At 42.3% G+C, this 27066-nt stretch overlaps 1 protein-coding gene across 2 annotated transcripts in view; it reads left to right on the top strand.

The window, feature by feature from the left end:
• The first annotated feature begins 611 nt into the window (after positions 1 to 611).
• HERC2 (HECT and RLD domain containing E3 ubiquitin protein ligase 2) overlaps positions 612 to 27066 on the top strand; it is a 231075-nt gene continuing 204620 nt past the window's right edge. The window contains exons 1-3 of one of the 2 annotated variants that reach the window (XM_051822208.3): positions 612 to 883; positions 1482 to 1584; positions 24755 to 24869. In XM_051822208.3, the coding sequence (XP_051678168.3) occupies positions 1513 to 1584; positions 24755 to 24869 (187 nt within the window). In that variant the 5' untranslated portion in view covers positions 612 to 883; positions 1482 to 1512. Of the gene's footprint in view, positions 893 to 1481; positions 1585 to 24754; positions 24870 to 27066 lie in introns of both variants that reach the window. The other variant, XM_051822209.3, reaches the window with a different exon arrangement.

Below are 27066 nucleotides of genomic sequence, written 5' to 3'. Positions count from 1 at the left end.
TAATATAACCAGCTAATACAAAATATCTTGCTCTAATCTTCACTGCAGTTGCATCTCACAAACTTTGATGTGTTGTACTAAATTTATATACAATTAAAAATACATTCTAATTCCTTTGAGAGTCCTTTGGCCTATGGATTATTTTTATTTGATTCCTGGGTTATTAAGAAGTATGTTAATCTCCAAATGTTCAGAGATTGTCCTATTATTCGTTGATTTGCAGTTTAATTCCATTATGATCAGGAAACACACTCTGTATGGTTCCCATTGTTTTACGTTTCCATTTTATTTTTGGACCACCGTTGTTTCAGGGGTACCCTGAGGTCTGATTTTCTTCCATTCCTGTTTCCATTTACTTTTCGGAGTCCTCAAGATTTTTGTTGCATTCTGTGGCACAGACAGCTCCAAGCTCTTGCAGGCCCCGCTGGCCTCTCGAGTTGTGTCCTCATCCTGTGTTGCTGACCCAGTCGCCTGACCCACACAGCCCTTGAGCCCTCCACGGTACGTGACCATCAAAGGCTGGACTCAAGAACCCTGCGAAATCTCGGCCATGAGCGCGTGCGCGGGCCGGTGCGTACGGCGGAAGTCCCGCCCCCCCGGCGCCTGCGGTTGGCCCTGGCTGTAGCGGCGGAGATCCAAAGAGGAAGATATGAGAGATCGAAGAAAGCAGGGGAGTAGGGAGGAGCGGCGAAGGGGTTCCTCTTCCCCATTGGCTGTGCCCGCGCAGTAGCCTCTCTGCGATTGGCTGGGCGCCAGGGGCGGTAGCCCCCACGTCGGTCCGCCCCTCCGGCCGCGAGAGGCGCTGGGATCGCGAGCGCCGGCCGGAGCTAGCGGCGGCTGGAGGCTGTGTCCGCGCACCGGTGGGGCGAGGCGCCGGGCCGCTGTGCGTCAGGTCCCGGTGCCTGGGGCGTGCGGGAGGCTGGGGCGGTGCGGCCCTGTTGCCGGCGGACGGGGGGCTGGGTCGGAGGGCGTTGGCGCGGAGGCCGGACCTGGGCCTGCGGGGACCGCCCGCGGCGCGCTTCTCCTCCTGTCTTTCCCTTTCTGAGTGATTATGGTTGTGGATTTCTCTGCAGACGTGACTTTTGATTAACGTGTTTCGTGCACCACGCACGGGTCTGGGGTCAAGCGGCAGATGCACGCTGGTGTCATTTCTCGTTGAAGTCATGGGCTTCTTGTCGCCGGTTTGTGTGTCTGCCTTCGGAATTGAAGGGAAGGGGCATGACATTGAGATCTGGTCTCCTGTGACCCTCCGTTCTCAAGGTCTTGCCTGCGTAGGACCGAAACGGGGCGAGCCCTGCCCGAGGTGGAAGTGGGCTTCGCCTGCTTCCCTTGCCATCTTTCCCTCTCCCCGCCCCTAGTCCCCCTCCCCCACCTCTTCTCGCTCCGCTTTTTCTCTCTTCGCCGCAGCAGACCTTGCGGGAGGGTCCTTGTAGACGCTGAAAAAGGTTTTAGGGCTTCAGCATTTCTGTTCTGACTTGCAGGCCTGCCAGCTGGGAGCACGCTGCAGGAAAGATGCCCTCCGAGTCTTTCTGTTTGGCTGCCCAGGCTCGCCTCGACTCCAAATGGTTGAAAACAGACATACAGGTGGGGTTTCACTTGCCTTTCTCTGGGTTATGCTCGTGCCTCCATATTTACATTGCCGGTTAAGGCTGTGTTTAAAGGATATGTAAAGGGTTGTCAGTTGGATTTTTCCAGATTACAGAAACAGGCTTATGTCCTATAATTAAAATGTAACAGTTTTTATGGCTGTTCTTGTAGATCGCAGGTGGCTGCATTGTAAGCAGTTATTTATAAGTGCAAGAAACTTGAGATCTAGTTATGCAGCATTTTCCCCTTTTTATTTTTATTGTTCTAAGAAGCCTGTGTCATGCTGAACAATAACTTGGAAGCTGTTGTTTGTTTGTTATGGACAGTTTTTGGGTTGCTCAGTTAACTAGAAGGGAAAATTGGGGAACTGACATATAGTAATTTATTATGGCTTGCAGAAACTCACTCTTTTGTTTTTAAAGGTTGATTTATTTGTTTGAAAGGCAGAGTGACAGAGAAATAGAGAACTCTTCCATACTCTGTTTCAGGGATAGGGGTAGACCAAGCAGGAGTTAGGAGCCCAGAATTCCATCTGGTTCTCTCATGTTAGTGACGGGAACCCAAATACTTGGACTGTTGTCTACTCCTCCCATGCTTGTTAGCAGGACGTTGGATTTGAAGCATGGAGTAGCCAGAATTTGAACCAGGTACTCCAATATAGGCTGCTGGTGGCCCAGCCAGGGGCTTAACCTACTGCACCAAAAGGCCTGTCCCAACATCTTACTCATTTTAGGGATCTTTATTTGTGTTTCTGAAAAGATAAGAGTTCTTTGAACTGTTTTTTAAGTGAATTTTTAAAAAGATTTATTTGAAAGGCAGAGTTACAGAGAGAGAGAGAGAGAGAGGGAGGTCTTCCATCCACAGGTTCACTCCCCAAATGGCTGCAACAGCAGAGTTGGGCCAATCTGAAGCCAAGGAGCTTCTTCTGGGTCTCCCACATGGGTGCAGGGGCCCAAGGACTTGGACCATCTTCTACTGCTTTCCCAGGCACATTAGCAGGGAGCTGGATGGGAATTGGAGCAGCGGGACTTGAATTGGCGCCTATGTGGGATGCTGGCACTGCAGGTGGCGGTTTTCCCATGACGCCACAGTGCTGGACCCTGAACTGTTCTGTTTATACTGTGGCAGATCTTATTCAGAAAAACACTCAGATTTTCACATTAGGAGCATGAAGAAACAGATCATTGGCTTTAGACTTTAGTGTTTTGGTTTAATAACATACTTGCAAGCTTGTCAGGAAATTACTAAGTAAATAATAACTGTAATATTTCTGTGGGTGATTCTCTTTTTTCTGATTTATTTATTTGAACTGCAGAGTTAGAGAAACAGAGGTGTATGTTCCATCTGATGATTCACTCCCCCAGAGGCCAGGGCTGGTCCAGGACAAAGCTAGAAGCCTGGAATTCCATCTGTATCTCATATGGGTGGCAGGGGCCAGGGTACTTGGGTCATCTGCTGCTGCTTTCCCGGTGCATTAGCAAGGAGTTGGATTGGAAGTGGAGCAGCCTGGACTTAAATCTATGTCCTCATGGGATGCTGGCACTGCAGGCAGCAGCTTAACCTACTGCTCTGCAGTGCCGACCCAATTGTGGCTAATTCTTAGCACCAAGGTAGTTTTGTTTGCAGTCAGTTTGGAGAAACTGCTTTTGGAACGCAAGCAAAAAAGTAGTATCTGAAATATTTTGTGGTGTGTGTATGTGTTTTTTTCTTCCTCCATGAAGTTAACCATTGTCAAGTATTTTCCAAGTAATCTTTTATAATTATTTTATTTTATCTTTTAAAAAGATTTATTTTATTTATTTGAAAGACAGAGTTACAGAGGGAGGTAGAGACAGAGAGAGAGGTCTTCCATCTGCTGGTTCACTCCCCAGATGGCCACAATGGCTGGAGCTGTGCCGATCCAAAGCCAGGAGCCAGGAGCTTCTACCAGATCTCCCACGTGGGTGCAGGGGCCCAAGGAGTTGGGCCATCCTCCACTGCTTTCCCAGGCCACAGCAGAGAGAGCTGGATCGGAAGAGGAGCAGCCAGGACTAGAACTGGTGCCCATATGGGATGCTGGTGCTTTGGGCCAGGGCTTTAATCCACTGCACCACAGCACCGGCCCCTATAATAACATTTTTTAAGAAGATTTATTTATGTATTTGAAAGGCAGAGTAACCGAGAGGTTGAGGCAGAAAAAGAGAGAGAAAGGTCTTCCATCTGTTGGTTCACTCCCCAAATGGCCACAATGTCTATAGCTGCACCCAATCCAAAGCCAGGAGCCAGGGGCCTCTTCCAAGTCTCCCACATGGGTGCAGGGGCCCAAGGACTTGGGCCATTCTCCACTGCTTTCCAAGACCACAGCAGAGAGCTGGATTGGAAGTGGAGCAGCCGGGACTCGAACAAGCACCCATATGGGATGCCGGCATTGCAGGTGGCAGCTTTACCTGCTACACCACAGTGCCAGCCACTATAATAACATCTTAACATAGGACAATGCTGGTCATGAGGAAATCATGTAGTGTCTCCTAAGCAGTAGCTGATCATAGTTGTAAAGAAGTATTGTTGCCTCTTTTTAATTTTATACAGTGTTTCTTTTCATCCACTTGAAAGGCCAAACAACATAGTCAGAAAGAGACACTTTTCATCTGCTGGTTCACTGCTCAAATGTCTGCATTAGCTAGGAGCCTGAACTCCATCTGGTGTCCTTTGTGGGTAGCTGGGCCTAGGCACCGGAGCTATAACCTGCTGCCTCCCAGGATGCATTAGCGGGAAGCTGGATTGGAAGTACAAGTAGCCACAACTCTAGCCAGCATCCAGTATGGGATGCGGGCATCAAAAGTGATGACTTAGCCACTTTGCCATAATGCCTGCTCCCTTTTCTCCCCCATCTTTTTAAACAGGTGTTGAGTACCAGTAGATATGATAGCTAGGCATATGTCCACTATGTTGTGGATGAAAGATTTTTATTAATGGTATAATGTTAGATGAGACAGAGCACAATGAATTGGGTCAAGAATTGATGTAGTAACTACTCTTGTTTTTGTTGAAATATTTTCTTTTATTCAGCTATTACTTTTTAAAAAGATTTATTTATTTTTTTAAAGATTTACTTACTTATTTTGAAAGTCAGAGTTGCACAGAGAGAGAGATAGAGAGAGAGGTCCTCCATCGATGGTTCACTCCCAGTAGGCCGCAGCGGCTGGAACTGCGCCAATCTGAAGCCAGGAGCCAGGAGCTTTTTCTGGGTCTCCCATGCAGGTGCAGGAGCCCAAGGACGTGGGCCGTCTTCTATTGCTTTCCCAGGCTACAGCAGAGAGCTGGATCGGAAGTGGAGCAGCTGGGTCTCAAATCAGCACCCATATGGGATGCTGGCGCTTCAGGCCAGGGTGTTTACGCACTGTGCCACAGCGCCGGCCCCTGAATTTATTTATTTATTTGAAGGGCAGAGTTACAGAAAGGCTGAGAGAGAGAGAGAGGTCGGTCTTCCATCTGCTGGTTTACTCCTCAGATGGCCACAACAGCTGGAGCTGCGCCTATCCGAAGCCAGGAGCTTGGAGATTCCTCCAGATCTCCCACCCAGGTGCAGGGGCCCAAGCACTTGGGCCATCTTCCGCTGCTTTCCCAGGCCATAGCAGAGAGCTGGGCCGGAAGTGGAGCAGCCAGGAATTGAACTGGCACCCATATGGGTTGCTGGCACTGCAGGTGGCAGCTCTATCTGCTATGCCACAGTGCCAGCCCTTCAGCTATTACTTTTTTTTTTCTTTTCTTTTATTTAAGTGGATGGGAGAGTTGAGAGATGAATAATTTCTTGTTTCTGAGGTTTTTTTTTTTTGAAGGCACATTTATTCAGTGTCATGATCAGACTATTACATTCAGCAATCAACAGCAAAGGTGCAGAAAAAGAAAAAAACACTTTAAAAGCCTTTGTTGGAATGCTTATGCTTTCCACAGAACAGAAATTAAAATGACCTATTATGCAGTTAGTCACAGATACAGTCTTGGAGTTTTTTTGACCATACACATGAACATTGTCTGAAACATGTCTTCTTTGTGGCAGCTAGGCCCTGCCACCACTGTGGTTGGCTGAGTTTATTTCTGAATTCTTGAGATTCAGGTACACCTGTTTGAGTAATTGCTTTTATATTAGTGTTTTATGTATTTTGAAACACTTGGAAGAAAAGAACCTGACTTAGTGAATTTTTTTTCTCTTCATAATCATAGTTGAATAAGTATTGAATATGAATTTTAGTGTCTTAATCTAAAGCCAGTTAGAGCTGACTTGAGTCCCTGTGGTGAGTCAGGCAGGTGTACACAGAATGAAGCCTGAGGTGTGTTGTGGAGCACTTGTTATTTTCACTTCCGATTTATTCTGTAGTACACAGAAGTTGACCCTTAGACATTTCAGCCATTACTCAACATTCTTCCAGACTTCCAGGAGTAAGTGTAAAGACTAGGTTTTAGATAGTGCACAAGAGAAAAAAAGAATCATGAGTCTTGCAACTATTTAAGTAGCATAAAAAAGTGGTTGCTGACCCTTGTTGTATCTAGTTTCTTCAGCATTGTTTATTAGTGGTGAGGAATGAATGTTGTTCAGACCTGAGGAATTAGACATAGTATCACTTCTTGGGATCCGCTAGACATAGTATCACTTCTTGGGGTCCGCCCTGCAGACATGCCTCAGATGCAAGCTTTGTGCTGTGCCTCATTCCTTCCTTTGAGCATTAGTTTTGGAAACAGAATTGACACCTGATTAATGAATAATATGTGTGAAAGACATATATATGTTGAAGATATTTCTTAGCCATAGGATTTAGCAAATCTATTTTCTGCTTGAAGTGCTCTTGACATTTTCAGTAACTTCAGAAGGAAGAGTTCTGGAGTGTGAATACTTCTATTGGACAGAACTCTGAGACTCAATTTTTTGTTCACAGACTTTGAGTATTACGCCTAGGACCCTGCATTAGCAGCTTCTAACAGAGTGCCTGTTACCTGCTAGGCATCCATCTGATTTGTACATAAATTGCACTCTCGTTTTTTAATTTATGTTTTATTTTTTTCCCTAAGAAACCTTTTATTTAAGGAATACAAACTTCTTGCATTTCATAAGTACAACTTTAGGAATATAGTGATTCTTCCCACTGTACCGACTCTCCACCACGCCTCCTCCTCTCTCTCCCATTTCCAGTCCCATTCTCCACTAAGATCCATTTTTCCATTAACTTTATACAAGAAAACCAACTCAGTAACTAAGAGTTCAACAATTTGCACACACACACACACACACAAAATAAACAAACTGTTTCTCAACAGTCCAGACAAGGGCTGTTCAGTTATTCCATCTTGTAGTTAATTTCACTTTTTTTTTTTTTTTTTTTTTTTTAGAAATTTAATTAACTTTAAAGAAGCACCCAAGAGTGATACATCTTTTACTTAGATATAACTATAACTTATGGGACATAAGAATATCCTCCACTTAATACATTAACACTTTTTTTTTGATATGGATTTCTGATAATTGTGTGGAATCACTTGATCACTTGGATCACTGTGTTTTCTTCACCGTTCTCTCTCTCTCTCTCTTTTTTTTTTTTTTTTTTTTTGACAGGGAGAGTGGACAGTGAGAGAGAGAGAGACAGAGAGAAAGGTCTTCCTTTGCCGTTGGTTCACCCTCCAATGGCCGCCGCGGCCAGCGCGCTGCAGCCGGCACACTGCGCTGATGGCAGGAGCCAGTACTTCTCCTGGTCTCCCATGGGGTGCAGGGCCCAAGCACTTGGGCCATCCTCTACTGCACTCCCTGGCCACAGCAGAGAGCTGGCCTGGAAGAGGGGCAACCGGGACAGAATCCGGCGCCCCGACCGGGACTAGAACCCTGTGTGCTGGCGCCGCAAGCCGGAGGATTAGCCTAGTGAGCTGCGGCGCCGGCCGTCCGGCCGTCACCGTTTTCTTGATGAGGCAATACAATACAGAGCAAAGAGGTGTTCGGCGTATCACTATTGTATTTGTTCTGTAAAAGTTCTGCTATCTTTTGAGTGAACCAAAAAAGTCCCTTTAAGCAAAGGGGCCATAAAAAACAGAACATGATCTCTTAAAAACATGTTATTCTGAGACATGTGTGTTTATTTGCTAATCTTGGTGTGAGACTCAGGTTGTGCCTTCGAGCCTGTGTCCAGAATAGGAGTTACTTTGCTCTTTCTTGCATAAGCTGCACTCAGATGAATTTCCTACAGTTTCTATTTTGGGTTCTTTGAAGTAGCACATGAAATTAGATACGCATCAAACAATTTTTTTAAACTTTTAATTTTGAAATAATAATAGACTCACAGGAAGTTGCAAAGTGGAGAGGACACTGTGTGCCCTTTCGCAGACTCTCCCAGTGATTGATTGCATCTTCTGTAACCGCACAATAGGAAACCAGGTAATAGACATTTGAACAGCAGGAGAGAGAGTTCTGTGTCATTCTCTCACATGTGCCTAACCATGTGACCACTACCACAGTTACAGGACTGAAAGATCTCCCTCTGCTACCCTTGTTAGTCACTGATTCTCGTTTGTCACCATCTCTAACCCCTGGCAACCAGTGAACAGTTCTCTGCCTCTATCAAGATTATCAAATGGTTGGTGGCCTTTTGAGATTGGCTTCTTTTGTCCCAGCCTTTTAAGTCTATCAGCATTGTTGAGCATCAGTAAAGTCAGGATCATTTATTAGTCTCTTCCTCTAAATGTCCATTTAAAATAATGAAGCACAAAAGTAAGCTTTTAAAATTACATTTAAACATACTGAATGTAATGTTTCACTTTATGCTTAGAAATAGCAGATGATGGGCCGGCGCCGTGGCTCACTAGGCTAATCCTCCGCCTTGTGGCGCTGGCACACCGGGTTCTAGTCCTGGTCGGGTGCCGGAATCTGTCCCGGTTGCCCCTCTTCCAGGCCAGCTCTCTGCTGTGGCCAGGGAGTGCAGTAGAGGATGGCCCAAGTGCTTGGGCCCTGCACCCCATGGGAGACCAGGAGAAGCACCTGGCTCCTGAAAAAAAAAAAAAAAAAGAAAAGAAAAAAAGAAATAGCAGATGATGAAAAAGCATAAACTGGATGTTTTGGTAAATTCTCAAGTTTTCTCATTATCCAGATGACAAATGATATTTGTAAGAATTTTGTGGATATAGGTAACTTAATTGATGTTTTTAGTAGCTGATTTTTTTATTCTTTTTGAAGATTTATTCACTTGAAAGGCAGAGTTAGAGAGGAGAGACTGAGAGAGATCTTCTATTTGCTGGTTCTCTCCTCAAATGACCAAGATGACTGGGGCTGGGCCAAGCAGAAGCCAGGAGCCAGGAACTTTTTCCAGGCCTCCCACGTGATTGCAGGGGCTCAAGCACTTGGGCTCTCCTCCACTGCTTTCCCAGGCACATTAGAAGGAAGCTGGATTGAAAGTGGAGCATCTGGGACTCAAACTGGCACCCACATGGGATATTGCCACTGCAGATGGCGGTTTAACCCACTACACCATGATGTTGGTCCTGTAGGGGTAGATTGTTTTTTGTTCGTTTATTGTTTTACATATTTTTAAAATTTTAAATTTAGTTTTTACCAGGTTCAACATGATGTGTAGATACAATTCTAAGACTATAATATTCTCATCCTCTCTCCCTCCCTCTGCCCTCTACTCTTTCCCTCTCTCCCTCCCAGCCTCCTTTCTCCTTGTCTTTTTTTTTTTTAATTTTTGAGATAACATTTTAAATTTATATTACTATAAATAGGCTTAATACTTCACCAAATAAGACGCTTAATGAGTAAAAAGCAAAAGGACCCCAGTTTAGTGGGAATAAAGACAACAGCTATAAACAATAATTGAATGGAAAAATGGCCATTTTTGCCTGTGCTGCCAGCATCCCATATGGGCACCTATTCAAGTCCCAGCTGCTCCACTTCTGATCCAGCTCCCTGCTAATGGCTGAAGAACATAGTGGCAAATGGTCCAATGCACCTATGTAGGAGACTCAGAAGAAGCTCCTGGCTTCAGATCAGCCCGGATCTGGCTGTTGCTGCTGTTTGGCAAGTGAACCAGCAGATGAAAGATCTCTCTCAAAAGTAAATAAATAAATTTTAAAACACAAATAAAAATGACTGTTTCACTCATGTACAGTAAATTTTAAAGTAATCACAGATTAAAACTATAGTAGTATAACATTCTTAACCATTAGTTTGGCAGAAGTATAAAAGTTTTACAAAACTGTATTTGCAGCAATAGTGATACACACAGACATTTTTTGCATGGAGTAGATTCTAAAAGGTGTTCTTTACCTCTAATATCTAAGTATAGCTGCCTCAATAGAAGCATTTTTGTTTACCAAATTCCTTGCTAAAGGGCCAGCATTGTGGCACAGCAAGTTAAGCTGTGGCTTGGGAGGCTGCCATTCCATTTCAGTCCCAGCTGTTCCACTTTGGATCTAGCTCCCTGCTAATGCAACTGGAAAAGCAGCAGAAGATGGCCCAAGTACCTGGGCCCTTGCCATCCATGTGGGAGACCCAGGTAGAGTTCCAGGCTCCCAACTTCTGCCTGGCCCAGCCCCAACCATTGGGAACATTTGGGGTGTGAATCAGTGGATGGAAAATCTTGTTTTCTCTCTCTCTCATATTCTACTTTTCAAATAAATAAATTTTAAAATAAATTTCTACAATATAAAAGATTTGGTAATTTTGTAGATGGCATTTTGTCAGGTTAATTCAAAGCATTATGCAGCATAGTTAACTTAAATGTCCCTGTGCTGTTATTAAAAAATCTGAAAACTTTACTGTTTCAGTCTAAGTAAAAGTACCCCCAAACACACAATGCCTCATTATGCTTTTCTTCAGGAATTATTATGTCTATTCGACCAAAGCCATTTTCGGCGCTAGATTTTGCTTTGGTGGAGAAATTGAATAGGAGTGAAAGAAAAGCAATGTGTAGTTTTGTATAAATTTCATCACAGTGCTATTAAAATACCATAGCAGACTTTACTGTAAAACATTGATTCCAACTTTGGTAAAACTTTAGTAGTTTTACAGCAAAATAACTGATAGTCCTCTAACTAGATGATTTTTCTAAAAACTCTACTTTTCCTATAAAACTTCATATGTGCTTTGATTATTTTAGGTATTTTCATGTGAGTATGTATACATATTCCTTGTTTTCATTTCTTCAGTTGGGACTAAATAGATTTTTTTTTTGGTAGGGTGTTAATTGTAATTGTCACACCTGCCATCTCATGTTAGCATGGTTATAGCTAACCATGGTTACGTGTCAGGACTTTTAGAAAACAACATCTACATGGAAGTTTAAAAAGGAGTTTATGACTGATACCATTTAAAAATTATTAGTTTATTCTTCAAACTATTAAGCACCAGCGAGATGAGAATGAAAAACAGGGGCCGGTGCTGTGGCGCAGTAGGTTAATCCTCTGCCTGCGGCACTGGCATCCCACATGGGTGCTGGTTCTAGTCCCGGCTGCCCCTCTTCCAGTCCAGCTCTCTGCTGTAGCCCGGGAAGGCAGTGGAGGAAGCCCAAGTGCTTGGGCCCTGCACTCGCATGGGAGACCAAGAAGAAGCACCTGGCTTTGGATCGGCACAGCTCCAGCCATTTTGGCCAACTGTGGAGTGAACCAACGGAAGAAGACCTTTGTCTCTCTCTCTCACTGTCTGTAACTCTGTCAAATAAATAAATATAATCTTATAAAAAAAAGAAAAACAGATCCTTCCCAGAAGGTGCTCCTAGTCCAGTTTTGAAGAGAGATAAGCAGGGATGATGTAATGGTGGTGCATGTTATTTACTGTGAGCCCTTAGTTCTGCAATGACTGATGCTATTTCTCATCTTAATTGTAACTGAAGAACAATACCTTGCCCTCAGTCCAGATGGAATGTGACTGAACTACAGAGATGAACAGGAAATGGCTTTTGCCCTGGAGAGGGTGCTAGTTCATGGGTTAGTAGAGGACAAGAATGATATTACATAAACATAATGACTGAAGATGGGTACTCTATCTGTGCAAAATACTGGGATGTCCAGAGGATGATGCCACCCCTTCTCTCCTGGAGTTTTGTTTCTTCTGTGCTTTGCCATTAGCTCTTTACACACTCCATATTTAGAGTCCCCCTTCAACTTTTCCAAGACTTAATTCAAGAATGCCTGTATAGCAAATACCTCTAAGTTTTCAAATTAAGGTAAAATAGTTTGGAATCACATCTTGTGATGATTTTTATGTTTGTAGGGTAGGTAGCGTTGCTTACTTGTTTATTCATAACTTTGATTATTTGTATTTCCATATTTTGGACTAATCTTGTCAGGGTTTTACAGATTTTGAAATTCATCAGCATTTTCACTTTTAACATTCTTATTTTTAGAGGTTCTTTTTAAGCCCTTTTCATATATTTTGTTTCATTCCTTACCAGATTATTTTACTCTGTTGCTGAGCGTAGGCAGCATGTTTTGCATTTCTATTGATTGATTCTGTTGATTGATCTGGTTATGGGCATATTTACATGCTTGCTGATTTTTGATTGAATTCTGGATGTTATGAATATTGTGTTCTGTGCTAGATTTTGTTTTATTTCTTTAAAGAATATTAGTTTTGTTAGCATGTAAGCTACTTGGGACCAATTTTTCAAAGCTTGATGCTATGGTTTCTTAAGGTTGATCCACACAGCCTTTACTCTTGGGCAAATTTATCCACACCACTAAGGCAATATTCTACTTATGTCTTATCTTAAGCTTGGTGTCTTGGGAGGTCTTTCCATTCTAATTTGTGGGAACACAAGCTTTTCCCATACTGTGTGAATCATGGGGATTGCTCCTACTCATACTTCCTTCCCCAACAACCTTAGATGATTTTTCCTCAACCCATGCCCGTTTCAGTATTCAGCCAAAGACTCCCATGTTACCTCTGCCCATCTCCAGAGCTTAGCATATGTGACAGTTTAACTCTCAAGACCTCTGGGCTCTATTTGGGTTTCCCTTGCCTGTGCTGCAGCATGGAAGCTACTTCTGGGCACTAAGCTGGGGCAGTCTTCCTTTATTTCTGTTTTCTCAGGGATCACAGTTCTGTGCTGTTTGTCCAAAGTTTGGCGACACCTGTTATGTAAGTTGTGTCTGGTTTATCTGGTTGATTATAGCAGGAAGGTAATTCCTAAAGAGTTCATCCTTAGCAGGTGAAAGCACAGGGCTTCTCAATCTGCTTTTAATTTACTGACTTCTTAATTTTAGCTACTGTATTTTTCAGGATTTGTATTTTTAAAAACAACTTTATTGAGGTATAATTGTGTTTATTAAAACATCTACCTAAAATGTTTACTTTGAAGTGTCCTGACAGTTTGGCTGCTATTTAGGCACTTTTTAGTAGTTTGCATTTGTTAAAATTGCTGATAGAGTTTGCTCTCCTTAGTCATAGGTTCTATTTCTGTGAATTCAACAAACTGCTGATCAAAAATATTTGGAAATAAAAAATTGTGTTCTGAACATGTACAGATTTTTTCTTGTCATTCCCTAGCCAATATAGTATCACAGCTACTTATGTAGTGTCTACAACTTACTGGGTATTGTAAGTCACCTATAAATGATTTACAGTATTCATAGGTTATATGCAAACATTATGCCATTTTATATGAGAGACTTGAGGATCCACAGATTTTGGTCTTAGAAACAATTCCCTGTGAATACTGAGGAATGACAACAGTGTGATGTTTTAATTGCTTAAATATACTATACTACTAGACATAGTTACTTAAAAAAAAGTGTTTACACACCTTGCACAACTGTTAGATTCCTCAACTTCATGTCTTCTCTCTCAGTTGACACCCCAGTGTGCCTGTGGGCTGCTCTTAGGCTCCCAGTCTTGGCTGTAATGTCACATGACAGGGTTGGGGAATGGCTTTCTGGCTCTTAAAAAAGAGCCAGTGACACTGCCTCAAGCTATGGGCAGAGTGGATGCTAGCTCCCCAGGTGTGAATAGTCACTTGGCAAGGACAGTTAAGAGAACTAGTATTTTAATTCCTTTCTTTTTCTTCTCTTCTTGGGCTGTTCTATGATGTCATTTCTTCTTTCTGAAAAAGCCCCCTGTGTCCAGTGAATGTGCGTGCAGAACTATCTGTTCTGTCTGCAGCTCACTGGGAAGTGGTGGCCAAGGCACTAATCATGTGTTGGCAACTTTTTTTTTTTAAAAGATTTATTTATTTGAAAGAGTACAGAGAGACAGAGAGAGAGAGAGAGACAGAGGTCTTCCATCCATTGGTTCACTTCCCAGATAGCCGCAATGGCTGGAGCTGCACCGATTTGAAGCCAGGAGCCAGGAGCTTCTTCTGGGTCTCCCACGTGAGTGCAGGGGCCTAAGGACTTGGGCCATCTTCTACCGTTTTCCCAGGCCATAGCAGAAAGCTGGATTGGAAGAGGAGTAGCCGGGACTAGAACCGGTGACCATATGGGATGCTGGCACTGCAGGCCAGGGCTTTACCTGCTGCGCCAAAGCGCCGGCCCGGCAGCCTTTTTCTGTATAGTATCAGATAGCATATGTTTTTTGTGGGCCATACATTCTGTTTTCCAGCTACTCATTTTGGCCATTGCCATGTTTAGGGAGACACAAAATGAGTTAGTGTGGTTGTGTTACAATAAAACTAAATGAAATTAGAATATCATATAATTTTCATGGTTATTTTTCAGCCTTGAAAATGTAGTAACTATTGTAGCTGACCTTGGTTGTTAACACATGAGTGCTGTCTACTGTTGGTCCATAGGTAATCACATGAGTTACTTATGATAAGCATGAGGACTATGTACTATTGCTTCACATATAGTGATATATGAGTTACTTTTTGTAACACATGAGTACTGCATTCTGTTGTTGGTTCATGTGGCTCCTGATCCTACTCCCCCCTTCCCTTATTTTCACTGCCCAGAGCTGGCATCTGCCAAGTAACGTGTTATCGCTTCAGTTCACCCTTTAGGCCCTTCTTTCCAGAACAAAGTCTACATCTATACAGGATTTTCTGTTTTCAGGATGTACTCTTTGTTTCTGTTGCCTTCTGTTTTTCTTTTTTCCTCCATTTGTCAATCATATGGTCTTGTTTACCTTACAGGTATATGACATTTTGTGGTAATAATCTGAGGCTTTGGGTAATATCTTCCTCCAGAGAGGGTGTTCTAGACTAGAGGTACTAGCAGTCCTAGGTTGCTGTGGTTCACTTGGGAATTAAGATGGTTCCCTGTGAAGGCTGGTCTACCTCACTCCTCCTGTGCTTCTGCTGTGTGGCTCTTTGAGCTTCCAGCTTGGAGTGTTTGCCAGGCTTTTTCCTGCATAAAAGCCCTGGACCCCAGACCCTAAAATTCCTGGCTTATGTCTCAGTTCTAGAAGTCTCTCAGAAGCTCTGCTCAGTGCTTGGTCTCAGCCTTGCTTGCTTAGGTTCTCTGAGCTTTCTTCTTCTCTTGTGTCTTGGACTTGTTCTTCACTCCTGTGGTGCTTCTTTGATGTCTTCAAATCTATGTACTTTATGTTTTTGCTTAGCCTTTCCAATTGTTCTAGAAACCTGTTCTTTAAATTTTTTGGAATTGACATGTTTTCCTGTCTTCAATAGATGATTAGTATTTTTCTTCAGGACTGAGATAAAAAGCCATATAACTTTAGTCAAATGCAAATATTTGCACAGATTACATTTTAGACATATTTAAATATATAAAAAAGAATATCTTCTATAAATTAATTAGGATATCATGTATTAAATTCTAAAGAGATAATTTTTTAATAGAATTTTTTAAAAAAAAAGACATTTACTTATTTGAAAGGCAGGGTTACACACACAGAGAGAGAGAGAGAGAGATACAGAGACAGAGACAGAGGCAGAGAGATCTTCCATCTTCTGGTTCACTCCCCAGTGGCTGCAGTGGCTGGGGCTGGGTCAGGCTGAAGCCAGCAGTCCAGAGCGTCTTTTGGATCTCCCACATTAGTGCAGGGGCCCAAGCACTTGGGCCATCATCTGTTGCTTTTCTCAGGTGCATTAGCAGAGAGCTGGATTGGAAGTAGAGTAGCTGGGTCTCCAACAGGCGCCCATATGGGATGCTGGTGTTGCAGGCAGCAGCTTTACCTGCTGCACTGCAGTGTTAGCCCCCACAGAATTGTTTTTAAAAAAGACTTATTTATTTCTTTATTTGAAAGACAGAGCTATAGACAGAGGGGCACACACACACTCACAGAGATAGAGGGGGATATATAGAGAGAGATTTCATACACCAGTTTGCTCCCTAAATGGCTGCAATGGCTAGGGGTGGGCCAGGCTTAAGCTAAGAGCTTGGGACTCCATCTGGGGCTCCTGGGTGGGTGGCAGAGGCCCAACTATTTGGACCATCTTCTACTTTCCCAGGGAGGGAGCTGGATTGGAAATGGAGCAGCCAGGACTGAAACTTGCGGTTATATGGGATGCCAGTGTCAAAGGTGGTGGCTTAACATGTTGTGCCACAATGCCGGCTCCTGAAGTGCTAATTTTTAGTGAATGCCTTAAGAGTCTGCTTGCCCAATCCTGTTTAATGTTTAAACATCGCTGCCACTCTCGTCAGAGACTTTCCTTTCGTATGCCCTGCTGCAGATGTTGTATGTTGTAGTGTTGTGGGGAAAAGGGCAAGCTTTAGAGTTGGGCCTTTTCCCAAAGCTCATCTCTGGCAGACCTGGTGTTGTGTGATCTTTGGTGAAGTAATTGAACCTCTGAGCTTTAATTCCCTGACTTAGAAACAATGAGTCTATTACTATCCTTCTGAAGTTCCTTTATGATGGACATTTCTTTACTTGCAATATCGTTTTATAGATGTGAGAGCACGTTGGAAAAGGATACTAAGACAAAACACTACTGATTAAAAGCATCTGTGTTGCATACAAAAAACCTTAAAATTTCAAAAGCTATATTATCATCTCTTGAGCACTTTGATGTAAATTAGTTACTAATGAAGACAAGTCAGTTAGAGACAGTTGTAAAATGAACTCAGTTTGCAGATCTAAGCGATCTGTATTTCCTCTCCAGTCTCTGTTCTCACCAGCGGCATGATTATTATTATTAGTTTTTAAAGATTTATTTATTTATTTTGAAAGGCAGAGTTACAGAGAGAGAGAGAGAGACAGACAGACAGACAGAGATATCTTCCATCTGCTGGTTCACACCCCCAGTGGCTGCAATGGTCGGGGCTGGGCAGATCCAAAGCCAGGAGCCAGAAGCTTCTTCTGAGTCTCCTACGTGGATTCAGGAGCCCAAGGACGTGGGCCATCCTGTGTTGCTTTCCCAGTCCACAACAGAGAGCTGGATCACAAGTGGAGCAGCTGGGTGTCGAACTGGAGGCCATATGGGATGTGGGCAGTGTAGGCTACAGCTTTACTTGCTATGTGCCATGATTATTTTACATTTGTTCTTTCTCCTTGGGATCTTGTGCTGCCCTTCTGTCCTCCTGGAACATGCCTCCAGGGCTTCATTTCTGTCTGCAGTCTGGCTCATTCTTGGCTTCCTCCAGTGAAGCTTGCTTTATTGTCCTACTCACGTTCCCGTATCCTTGCAGTCCTTTAAGATGCCCCAGCTGCTCTACTTGGATGATTCTTACTTGAGTCCTTTCCTCTTTTCAGTCTTTTGATCTTTGATTCCTAGGTTGCCTTGTGTATTCCTCCAGATGTATAGTCTCCACCTTCCAAGCAAAGGATTCCCAATCACCTATACAGTTTCTGTCTTACCCTCTTCCCTTCCGATGCTACCCATGTGGTGAAAGAGTAGGCTGAGTAGTCATTCTTACTTCCATGTACACTGGACTTCCTCTTGGGTTTAGTCTTTAAATATTTCATCTCTTGGCATTTTACAAAAGTTACTTTTATTTATTTGAAAGGCAGAGAGACAGAGACAGACATGCAGGGATCTTCTGACTTTTGGTTTACTCCCCCAAAATCTACAACAGCTAGGGGCCAGTCTGAAGCCAGCAGCCCCAGGAACTCAATCTAAGGCTCTCACTTGGGTGGCAGAGATCAAATACTTGAGCCATCATCTGCTGCCTCCCAGGGTACACATTATTGGGAAGCTGCAGTCAGAAGTAGTGCTAGGTCTTGAATTCACATTCTCCAGTATGGGATGTAGATGGCTCAAGTGGCATCCTAACAGCTGTGTCTTTTTTTTTTTTTTTTTTTTTAAGATTTATTTACTTGAAAGAGTTACACAGAGAGGAGAGGCAGAGAGAGAGAGAGAGGTCTTCCATCTGCTGGTTCACTCCCCAGATGGCTGTAACAACTGGAGCTGCGCCGATCCAAAGCCAGGATCCAGGAGCTTCTTCTGGTCTTGCATGTGGATGCAGGGGCCCAAGAACTTGGGGCATCTTCTACTGCTTTCCCAGGCCATAGCAGAGAGCTGGATCAGAAGTAGAGTAGCCGGGACTCGAACTGGCGCCCATATGGGATGCTGGCACTGCAGGTGGCGGCTTACCTGCTACGTCACCGCGCCGGTCCCTTTTATTTTTTCTTTTTTAAAATGACTCTAGACACTGGTGTTTCTCAACCTAGACTGCATTCTATATACTGATATATGTAGCGAGCCCAGCCAATCTGGGAAAGTTCCTGAGTGCATGCAGTCTGAGCTGGGGATGGTAGCCTACAGTCTTTCCTCGGAGGTTGGAATCTTCACGAGGCCATCCTTTATATACTTTTTGCTGGATCCTAAATTTGAGTTTCTAGTCTTGAACACTCCTGAGATCTCAATGTATATTTTCTCTGTGTGTGTGCGCGCACACAAGCATGCATATGCATGTGTGCCAAGGTGGGAGGTGGACCCTTGAGTTCATTGTCAGTGGTTAGTACAAGTCTCAGTGGTTACTAAGCTATTTCTCAACCCTGTTCTGTTCCCTGTCTCGTGTTTTCTCCTTTGACATCTGATCTGACTCATTTGATGTGAAATAATCATAAATACTTGCCTTGTCTTGGCTTAGGCTTTCTTTCTTTCTTTCTTTCTTTTTTTTTTTTTTTTTGAGCTCTTGGTAATGGTCTATTTGAGTTTCTAGTTTTCTTCCTTCTTTGTAGCCAATGCACTGGTACTGAATAATACTTTAAGGCATAGGTTCATTTATTTCCTTGGGTGCCTAGAAGTAGTTAGTAATTCTTGGAGCATGGCACACATGGGGCTGTGAAGTTGGGCCCTTGTTTGCTTCTCGGCCTTCTGTGCTCTGCGGTAGGGACTGGATATGAACCCTACAGGCAGATCTTAGCTACCTTCCTTTTACTGAATAAACAGATGAACAGAGCCTTTGCATTCACTCATTAAGCCTCAAGGGCTTGGGGTTTTAGGAAAGAACTTATTTCTCCCTTTGATTTGATACTCCTACCGAGATTCGTATGTTTTGATTCCGTGTATGTTTATGGCAGGTACCTTGTTAGTGATGTGAACAGATAAGATGGTACTGAAAGAAAGCTGTGCTTTCTCTGAAAACTAAATTGGGTGCTGACTTGGTTTTCTGTTGCTGTGTGACAAGTCCCTATCCCAAATTTAGCAATTTAAAATAACACACATATGCGCTCTAATAGTGTTGTGAGTTAGGAGTCTGGCCACAGTTTCGCTCGGTCCTCTGTTTCTTGTCTCACAAGGTGGCAGCCAGGGTGTCAGCTGTGCTGTGCTCTCATCTGGAGCTTATTGGCAGAGCCAGGTTCGTTTCAGTTGTGGGACTAAAGCCTTGGGCTCTTACATGCTGCCTGTTTTCTTCGACAGTTCATAGGAAACCTGGCTGCTTGCTTCTTCAAGACTCAGCAAGGGCTTCTGTTCAGGATGGCTCAGTCTGTTTTTAAAGAACTTCCCTTCACCCCATCACATAGGCCCATGCAGATAATTTTCTGTTTAGAACCTTAATTTTTTTTTTTTTTTTTTTTTTTTTTTTTTTTTTTTTTTTTACAGGCAGAGTGGACAGTGAGAGAGAGACAGAGAGAGAAAGGTCTTCCTTTGCCGTTGGTTCACCCTCCAATGGCCGCCGCTGCAGCCGGCGCACCGCGCTGATCCGATGGCAGGAGCCAGGATCCAGGTGCTTTTCCTGGTCTCCCATGGGGTGCAGGGCCCAAGCACCTGGGCCATCCTCCACTGCACTCCCTGGCCATAGCAGAGAGCTGGCCTGGAAGAGGGGCAACCGGGACAGAATCCGGCGCCCCGACCGGGACTAGAACCCGGTGTGCCGGCGCCGCAAGGTGGAGGATTAGCCTATTGAGCCACGGCGCCGGCTCAGTTTAGAACCTTAATTACAGATGCAGAATCCTTTCACCTTTGTCACAGAACAGAAAAACTGTAGTGGGAAGTATGACAGCCCATCAGGATGAAGAGATTATAGAGGATGTGTATGTATACCAGGGGCCAGAATATTGGGGACTTTTGGTGAGTTCTGCCTACTACTTAGTTTGGGTAAATGAAAGAAGCTAAAGTTTAACTTGTTCAGATTAGGTGGGAAAGTATTGTAAGTGTTAAAGAAAAGGTCTTAAAAATCTGGAAGACTTCTGTACTGAGTGCCTGCATAGTGTCCTTCAGTTCTTGCTGTTTTAAAGAAACTGAGGTTGGAGATGCTTCATGAGGATGTTGTCTCCCAGACTGATGGCAGGATGAATTAGCAGTCTTCCATTACAAGATGCGCAAACACCAGGCTCCTGGCTTTGGCCTGGCCCAGCCCTGGCTGTTGCAGTCATGTCGGGAGAGAACCAGTGGATGGAAGACCTCTCTCTCTGTCCCTCCCTTGATCTCTGTAATTCTGCCTTTCAAATAAATGAAATAAATTACTTTTTTTTTTGTCTTCCTGGAAGTTCTCCCTCCCACCCCTGACACCTTTTATTTAAGGTATACAAACTTCATGCATTTCATAAATACAACTTTAAGAACATAGTGATTCTTCCCATCCTTCCTGCCCTCCCACCCTTCTTCTTCCTCCCTCTCCTATTCCCATTCTTGTTTTTTTACTAAGATCTATTTTCAATTGACTTTATACACATAAGATTAACTCTATACTAAGTAAAGCGTTCAACAGATAGTATGGAAAAAAAATGTTCCTCAAAAGTTGAGACAAGGGCTGTTCAAAATCATCACATCTTAAAGTGTCAATTTCACTTCTGTAGATTACCTTTTAGGTACTCTATTAGTTACCACAGATCAAGGAGAACATATGGTATTTATTCTTTTGGGACTGGCTTATTCCACTGAGTATAATGTTTTTCAGTAACATCCATTTTGTTGCAAATGATAGTATTTCATTTTTGTTTTACTGCGTGTAGTATTCCATGGTGTGCATATCCCAAAATATCTTTATCCAGTCTTCAATTGTGAGACATTTGGGTTGATCCATATCTTAGCTGTTGTGCATTGAGCTGCAATAAACATGGGGGTACAGATAACTTTCAGATGCTGATGTCATTTCTCTTGGGTAAATTCCCAGGAATAGGATGGCTGGGTCATATGGTAGATATATATTCAGATTTCTAAGATGTCTACATACTGTCTTCTAAAGTGTCTGTACCAATTTACAGTCCCACCAACAGTGGATTAGGATACCGTTTTCCCCACATCCTCTCCAGCATTTGTAGTTTGTTGATTTCTGCATGAAAGCCGTTCATTATTATAATAGGGGTGAGGTGAAACCTTATTGTGGTTTTGATTTGCATTTCCCTGATGGCTAGTGATTCTGAACATTTTTTCATGTGCTTGTTGGGCATTTGGATTTCCTCTTCTGAAAAATGTCTGCTTAAGTCCTTTGCCCATTTCTTAACTGAGTTGTTTGCTTTGTTGTTGTTGAGTTTCTTGATCATTAATCCAGTTGCATAGTTTGCAAATAATTTTTCCCATTCTGACGGTTGCCTATTCACTTTGCTGAATGTTTCTTTTGCAGTGCATAAACTTCTCAATTTGATGTAATCCCATTTGTCAATTCTGGCTTTGATTGCCTATGCCTCTGTGGTCTTTTCCAAAAACTCTTTACCTATGCCAATGTCTTTCAGGGTTTCACCCATTTTTTTTCTAATATTTTGATGGTAGTGGGCTATAGATTTAGGTCTGTGATCCATTTTGAGTAGATTTTTGTGTAAGGTGGAAGTAGGGGTCTTGCTTCATACGTCTGCATGTGGAGATCCAATTTTCCCAGTACCATTTGTTAAAGAGACTGTCCTTGCTTTAGGGATTGATTTTAGCTCCTTTATCAAAGATAAGTTGGTTGTAGATGTGTGGGTTGATTTCTGGTGTTTCTATTCTGTTCTATTGGTCTACCCATCTGTTTTTGTACCAGGCTATTTTGATTATAACTGCCCTGTAGTATGTTTTGGAATCTGGAATTGTGATGCCTCTGGCTTTGTTTTGTTGTGTAAGATTGCTTTAGCTATTCGAGGTCTCCTGTGTTTCCATATGAGTTTCAGCATTGTTTTTTTCCTATATCTGTGAAGAATGTCCTTGGTATTTTGATTAGTATTGCATTGAATTTGTAAATTGCTTTCAGTAGAAAGGACATTTTGATGATATTCAATCTTCCAATACATGAACTTGGAAGATTTTTCCATTTTTTTGGTGTCGCCTTCTATTTCTTTCTTTAGTGTTTTGTAATTTTTATCATAGAGATCCTTGATGTCCTTGGTAAAACTTATTCCAAGGTATTTAATTGTTTTTATAGCTATTGTGAATGGAATTGTTCTTAGAAGTTCTTTCTCAGCAGTGGCATTGTCTGTGTATATAAAAACTATTGATTTTTGTGTGTTGATTTTTATATCCTGCCACTTTACCAAACTTTTTTATGAATTCTGATTGCCTCTTAGCAACTCTTTTGGATCCCCTATATATAGAATCATGTCATCTGCAATTAGGGATACTTTGACTTCCTCCTTCCCAATTTGTATACCTTTGATTACTTTTCTTGCCTAATGACTTTGGCTAAAACTTCCAGGACTGTATTGAACAGCAGTGGTAAGAGTGGGCATTCTTGTCTGGTTCTGCATCTCAGTGGGTATGCTTCCAACTTTTCTCCATTCAGTATGATGCTGGCTGTGGCTTTGTCATAAATTGCCTTGATTGTGTTGAGCAATGTTTCCTCTATACCAGTTTGCTTAAAGTTTTCATCATGAAAGGATATTGTATTTTATGAAATTCTTTCTCTGGATCTATTGAGATAATCAAACATTTTTTGTTCTTCAGTTTATTAATGTGCTCTGTCTGTCACATTCATTGATTTGCGAATCAATTGTTCAACCATCCCTGTATACCAGGGATAAATCCCACTTGGTCCAGGTGAATGATCTGTCTGATGTATTGTTGGCTAGTATTTGATTGAGATTTTTTGTGTCTATGTTCATCAGGGTAATTGATCTGTAGTTCTCTTTGTTGTTTCTTTTGCAAGTTTAGAAATTAAGGTGATGCTGGCTTCATATAGGAGTTTGGGAATATTCCTTCCCTTCAATTGTTTTGAATAGCTTGAGAAGAATTGGAGTTTGTTCTTCTTTAAATGTCTGGTAGAATTCAACAGTGAAGCCCTTGGTCCTGGGCTTTTTTTTGCTGGAGGTTCTTTGTTACTGATTGACTTTCCATCTTGGTGATTGGTCTGTTTAGGTTTTCTATGTCTTCATGGCTTAATTTAGGTAGGTTGTATGTGTCCAGGGATCTATCCATTTCTTCTAGATTTCCTGATTTGTTGGCATACAGCTCTTTGTTGTAATTTCCGATTTTATTTCAGTGGTATCTGTTGTTGCATTTCCTTTTTCAGTTCTAATTTTAATGATTTGGGTCTTTTTTTTTTTTTTTTTTTGGCTAGTTGGGCCAATGGTGTGTCAGTTTTGTTTATTTTTTTAAAAAAACCCAGCTCTTCATTTTGCTGAGAGAGGGAGAGACAGAGAGATAGTCTGTCTGCTTGTTCACTCTGCAGAAGGCTGCAACAACCTGGGCTGGGTCAGGCTGAAGCCAAGAGCCAGTAGCTTCATCAGGGTCTCCCATGTGGGTGGCAGGTGCCCAAACACTTGGGCCATCATCTGCTGCTTTTCCCAGGTCATTAGCAGGGAGCTGGATCGGAAGTGGAGCAGCTGGGGCACAAACCGTTGCCCATATGGGTTGCGGCACAGTGCTGGCCTCTCAGATTGCTTTAAAAATATCTTTAATTTTATCCTTTACATTTAAAACTTTATTTTCTAATAACATGAATATTATCATAAAGTTGATGTTGCTATTGCTTTGTCATTTAACATACATGAAATAACTTTAAATTATAATATCAATATTGTAACTGTCAACAAGACCAATGAGTCAAGATTTTTTCTTATATTCCACTATTGATGCATACTATTCAAAGGTTTCTTGAAATCCTTTTCTTTCTGCTACATGTTAGTTATTTTGCTTGTTTCTATGATTTAGTTTTCATTTTTGAAGATAAAAACCATGTCTGTGTTTTCAAAGTAAAGATCTATGTGATGTACTCACAATCATGCTTTCACCAGTCTCTTGCTGCCTTCACCCATGTTGCTTCCCTGTCTCCCCACAGGTGATCAGTTTTGGTTTGTCATCTTATTACATGCAGATGTATTTTTTTTTCTTTTTTTGTATCTTACACAAAAGTTAGCATAGTATATACACTAATAGGTCCCATGCCTTTTTCATTTAACTATATTTCTTAGGTGATTTTCATTAAATGTTACTTATTTTTGAATAAAGTATTGACTAAAGTTGATTTATTCTTCACAGTTGAATAAATAAGGGTGATTGTGGGGCCAGCACTGTGGCATAGCTGGTAGAGCTGCTGCCTGCAGTGCCGGCACCCCATATGGGCGCCAGTTCGAGTCTTGGCTGCTCCACTTCTGATCCAGCTCTCTGCTATGGCCTGGGAGGGCAATGGAGGATGGCCCAGGTCCTTGGGCCCCTGTACCCACATTGGAGACCTGAAAGAGGCTCCTGGCTTTGGATTGGCACAGCTCCAGCTGTCGCAGCCATCTGGGGAGTGAACCAGTGGATGGAAGACCGACTGACTGACCTCCCTCTCTCTCTCCCTTCCTCTCTCTTTCTCTCTCTGCCTCTCCTTCTCTCTTTGTGTAACTCTGACTTTCAAGTAAATAAATAAATCTTTAAAAAAAATAAATAGGGGTGATTGAGATGCCTCCTTCCCATATCAATATTTAAGAATTGCAGAGTGAGTAGGAGCACTCTAAGTTTGTCTTGTTTATCATTGCCAGCTTGCGTTCACGAGAGATGGGCTCTGTGGTCTGTGGAATGAAATGGTTAAAGATGGAGAAATTGTATATACTGGAACAGAGTTAACTCAGAATGGAGAGCTCCCTCCTAGAAAAGGTAAGAGCCTTTAACTATGACCATTATAAATTGTATTTTATAGAAACTCCACAATGTATATCTGAGTTTTTAATTTGGTGATTATTGTCTAAAATTATAGTTAGTATTACAAGCTGCCTGGATTTCTTTTTCCTTTTTTTATGGGAACTGAAGACATTTTTGTTGCAAAATCACCTTCCTGCATTTGTGGTGGTCTCCTTGGGTATCTAGTTTGCGGCCTGTAGGTGGTTGTTAATATTTACTGTTTAAATAAAGTATTTCTGTTTCTCTCTGTGGAATAAATTGGAATAGTGTCCACTTGAAAATACATGGGCAAAAGTACTAGTAGATCTTCTCAGTTACAACATTAGCAAAATTCTATTTTTTCTGACATTTATTTGAAATTTCCGTGTACACACACAATGACTGAAAGATGTATATAGTGAGTGGCTATGAACCAATCTTCGAGACACTGTCACCAGTGTTTAGTGCCACTTGTCTATTGCAGGGCTCCTGGCTCAATAGCCTTCTGTTCATCTATCAATATTTTTCACCTGGCTCCCTTGGACACTTGATGCATATCATTAAATTGAGTTTGTTTCAGTTTTTGTCTTCAGGTAATATATATATATATACACACACACACACACACATATATGTGTATATATATATATATATATATATAAAATGAAATGTGTAGATTTTAAGTTTACCATTCCACAACTTTTGGCAAATGTAAGCTCTATAGCATTACTCTAGCTCAGCAGATTCCCTCACGACCCTCCTGGTACAATGCTGTCCTCACTCTCTAGAGGCAGAACTAGTCCGATCCTTCTTTAGTATCGATTTTGCCTGCTATAGAGCACTATGCTGATGAAATAATGTAGTACATGTGCTCTTTTGTGTCGTCATCTTTCACTCTGCGTAATGTTTTTGAGTTTCACTCTTTTTTTCTTTCCATGTAACAGCAGTTCATTTTGTACATTTAAAAATGTTTTATACTTCTTCCTAGCCCTGCAGTATTTATTAATGAATTAAAACCTTTTCCAAGGTGTTTTGCATTAAATATTAGTTCTATGAGGTGTTTTAAGAAAAGCTAATTACATGGAAAAACTTAGAGTGTAAATATGTGTATATAGTAGTTTCTATTAATTAACTTATTTGAGAGGCAGAGAGAGAGAAAATGGGTGAGAGAGCACTCACATGTTCTGGTTTACTTCCCAGATACCTTCAGTGGCTGACACTGGGCTGGCCAATGAGTTGGGAACTCATTCCAGGTCTCCTGTGTGCATGGCAGGAGCCCAGATACTTGAGCTATCACTGTTGGCCTTGCGTGATATTCATTGGCAGTAAGATGGAGTCAGGAGCTGGGTGTGGGTATTGAACTCAGGTACCCGAATGCGGGACTCGGATGTCTTTTTTTTTTTTTTTTAAAGGTTTATTATTTACTTGAAAGGCAGAGTGTCAGAGAGAGAGAGAGAGAGCACGTGTGCGTGTGAGTGAGCTGTGCAGTCTTGTTCACTTTCCAAATGGTTATAGCAGCTGGGGCTGGGTCAGCTCAAGCCAGGAGAAGGAACTCCATCTGGGTCTCCATGTGGATGGCAGGAACTCAAGTAGTTGAGCTGTTGTCTGCTGTTTCCCAGGCGCCTTAGCAGGGAGCTGGAGGATATAGCTGGGACTTGAACTCCAGTGTGGGAAGTGGGCATCCTAGTGGTGCTTTATCTTATAGTACCACAGTGTTCACCCTGACATGGACATCTTTTTTTTTTTTAAGATTTGTTTATTTGAAAGCAGAGTTACAGAGAGGCAGAAACAGAAAGAGAGAGAGAAAGAGAGATAGAGAGAGAGAGATAGATAGATGAGAGAGAGAATGTCCTCCATCCGTTGGTTCACTCCCCAAATGGCCACAGTAGCTGGAGCTTCTCCTGGGTCTCCCACGTGGGTGCAGGGGCCCAAGCACTTGGGTCTTCTTCCCTTGCTTTCCCAGGCACATTAGCAGGGAGCTGGATTGAAAGCAGAGCAACTGGGGACTCAAACTGGTGCTCCTGTAGGATGCCAGCGTTGTAGGCGGCTGCTTAAATGGCTGAGCCACAGTATCAGCCCCATAATTTTCTATTTTTAGTCTAGTATGATGTGTGCTTTATGTTATTAGAAAATATTTTATAGATAGATTTATACATATCACGTTTCATTTTTAAGACTGTATATTTTGTGTTGT

Source organism: Oryctolagus cuniculus, chromosome 12, assembly GCF_051225735.1.
Source record: "Oryctolagus cuniculus isolate XC-2025 breed Fujian yellow rabbit chromosome 12, ASM5122573v1, whole genome shotgun sequence".
Lineage (NCBI taxonomy): Eukaryota > Metazoa > Chordata > Mammalia > Lagomorpha > Leporidae > Oryctolagus > Oryctolagus cuniculus.
Note: the sequence above shows the minus strand (reverse complement) of the source record. Positions and strands in the feature narration are given on the sequence as shown.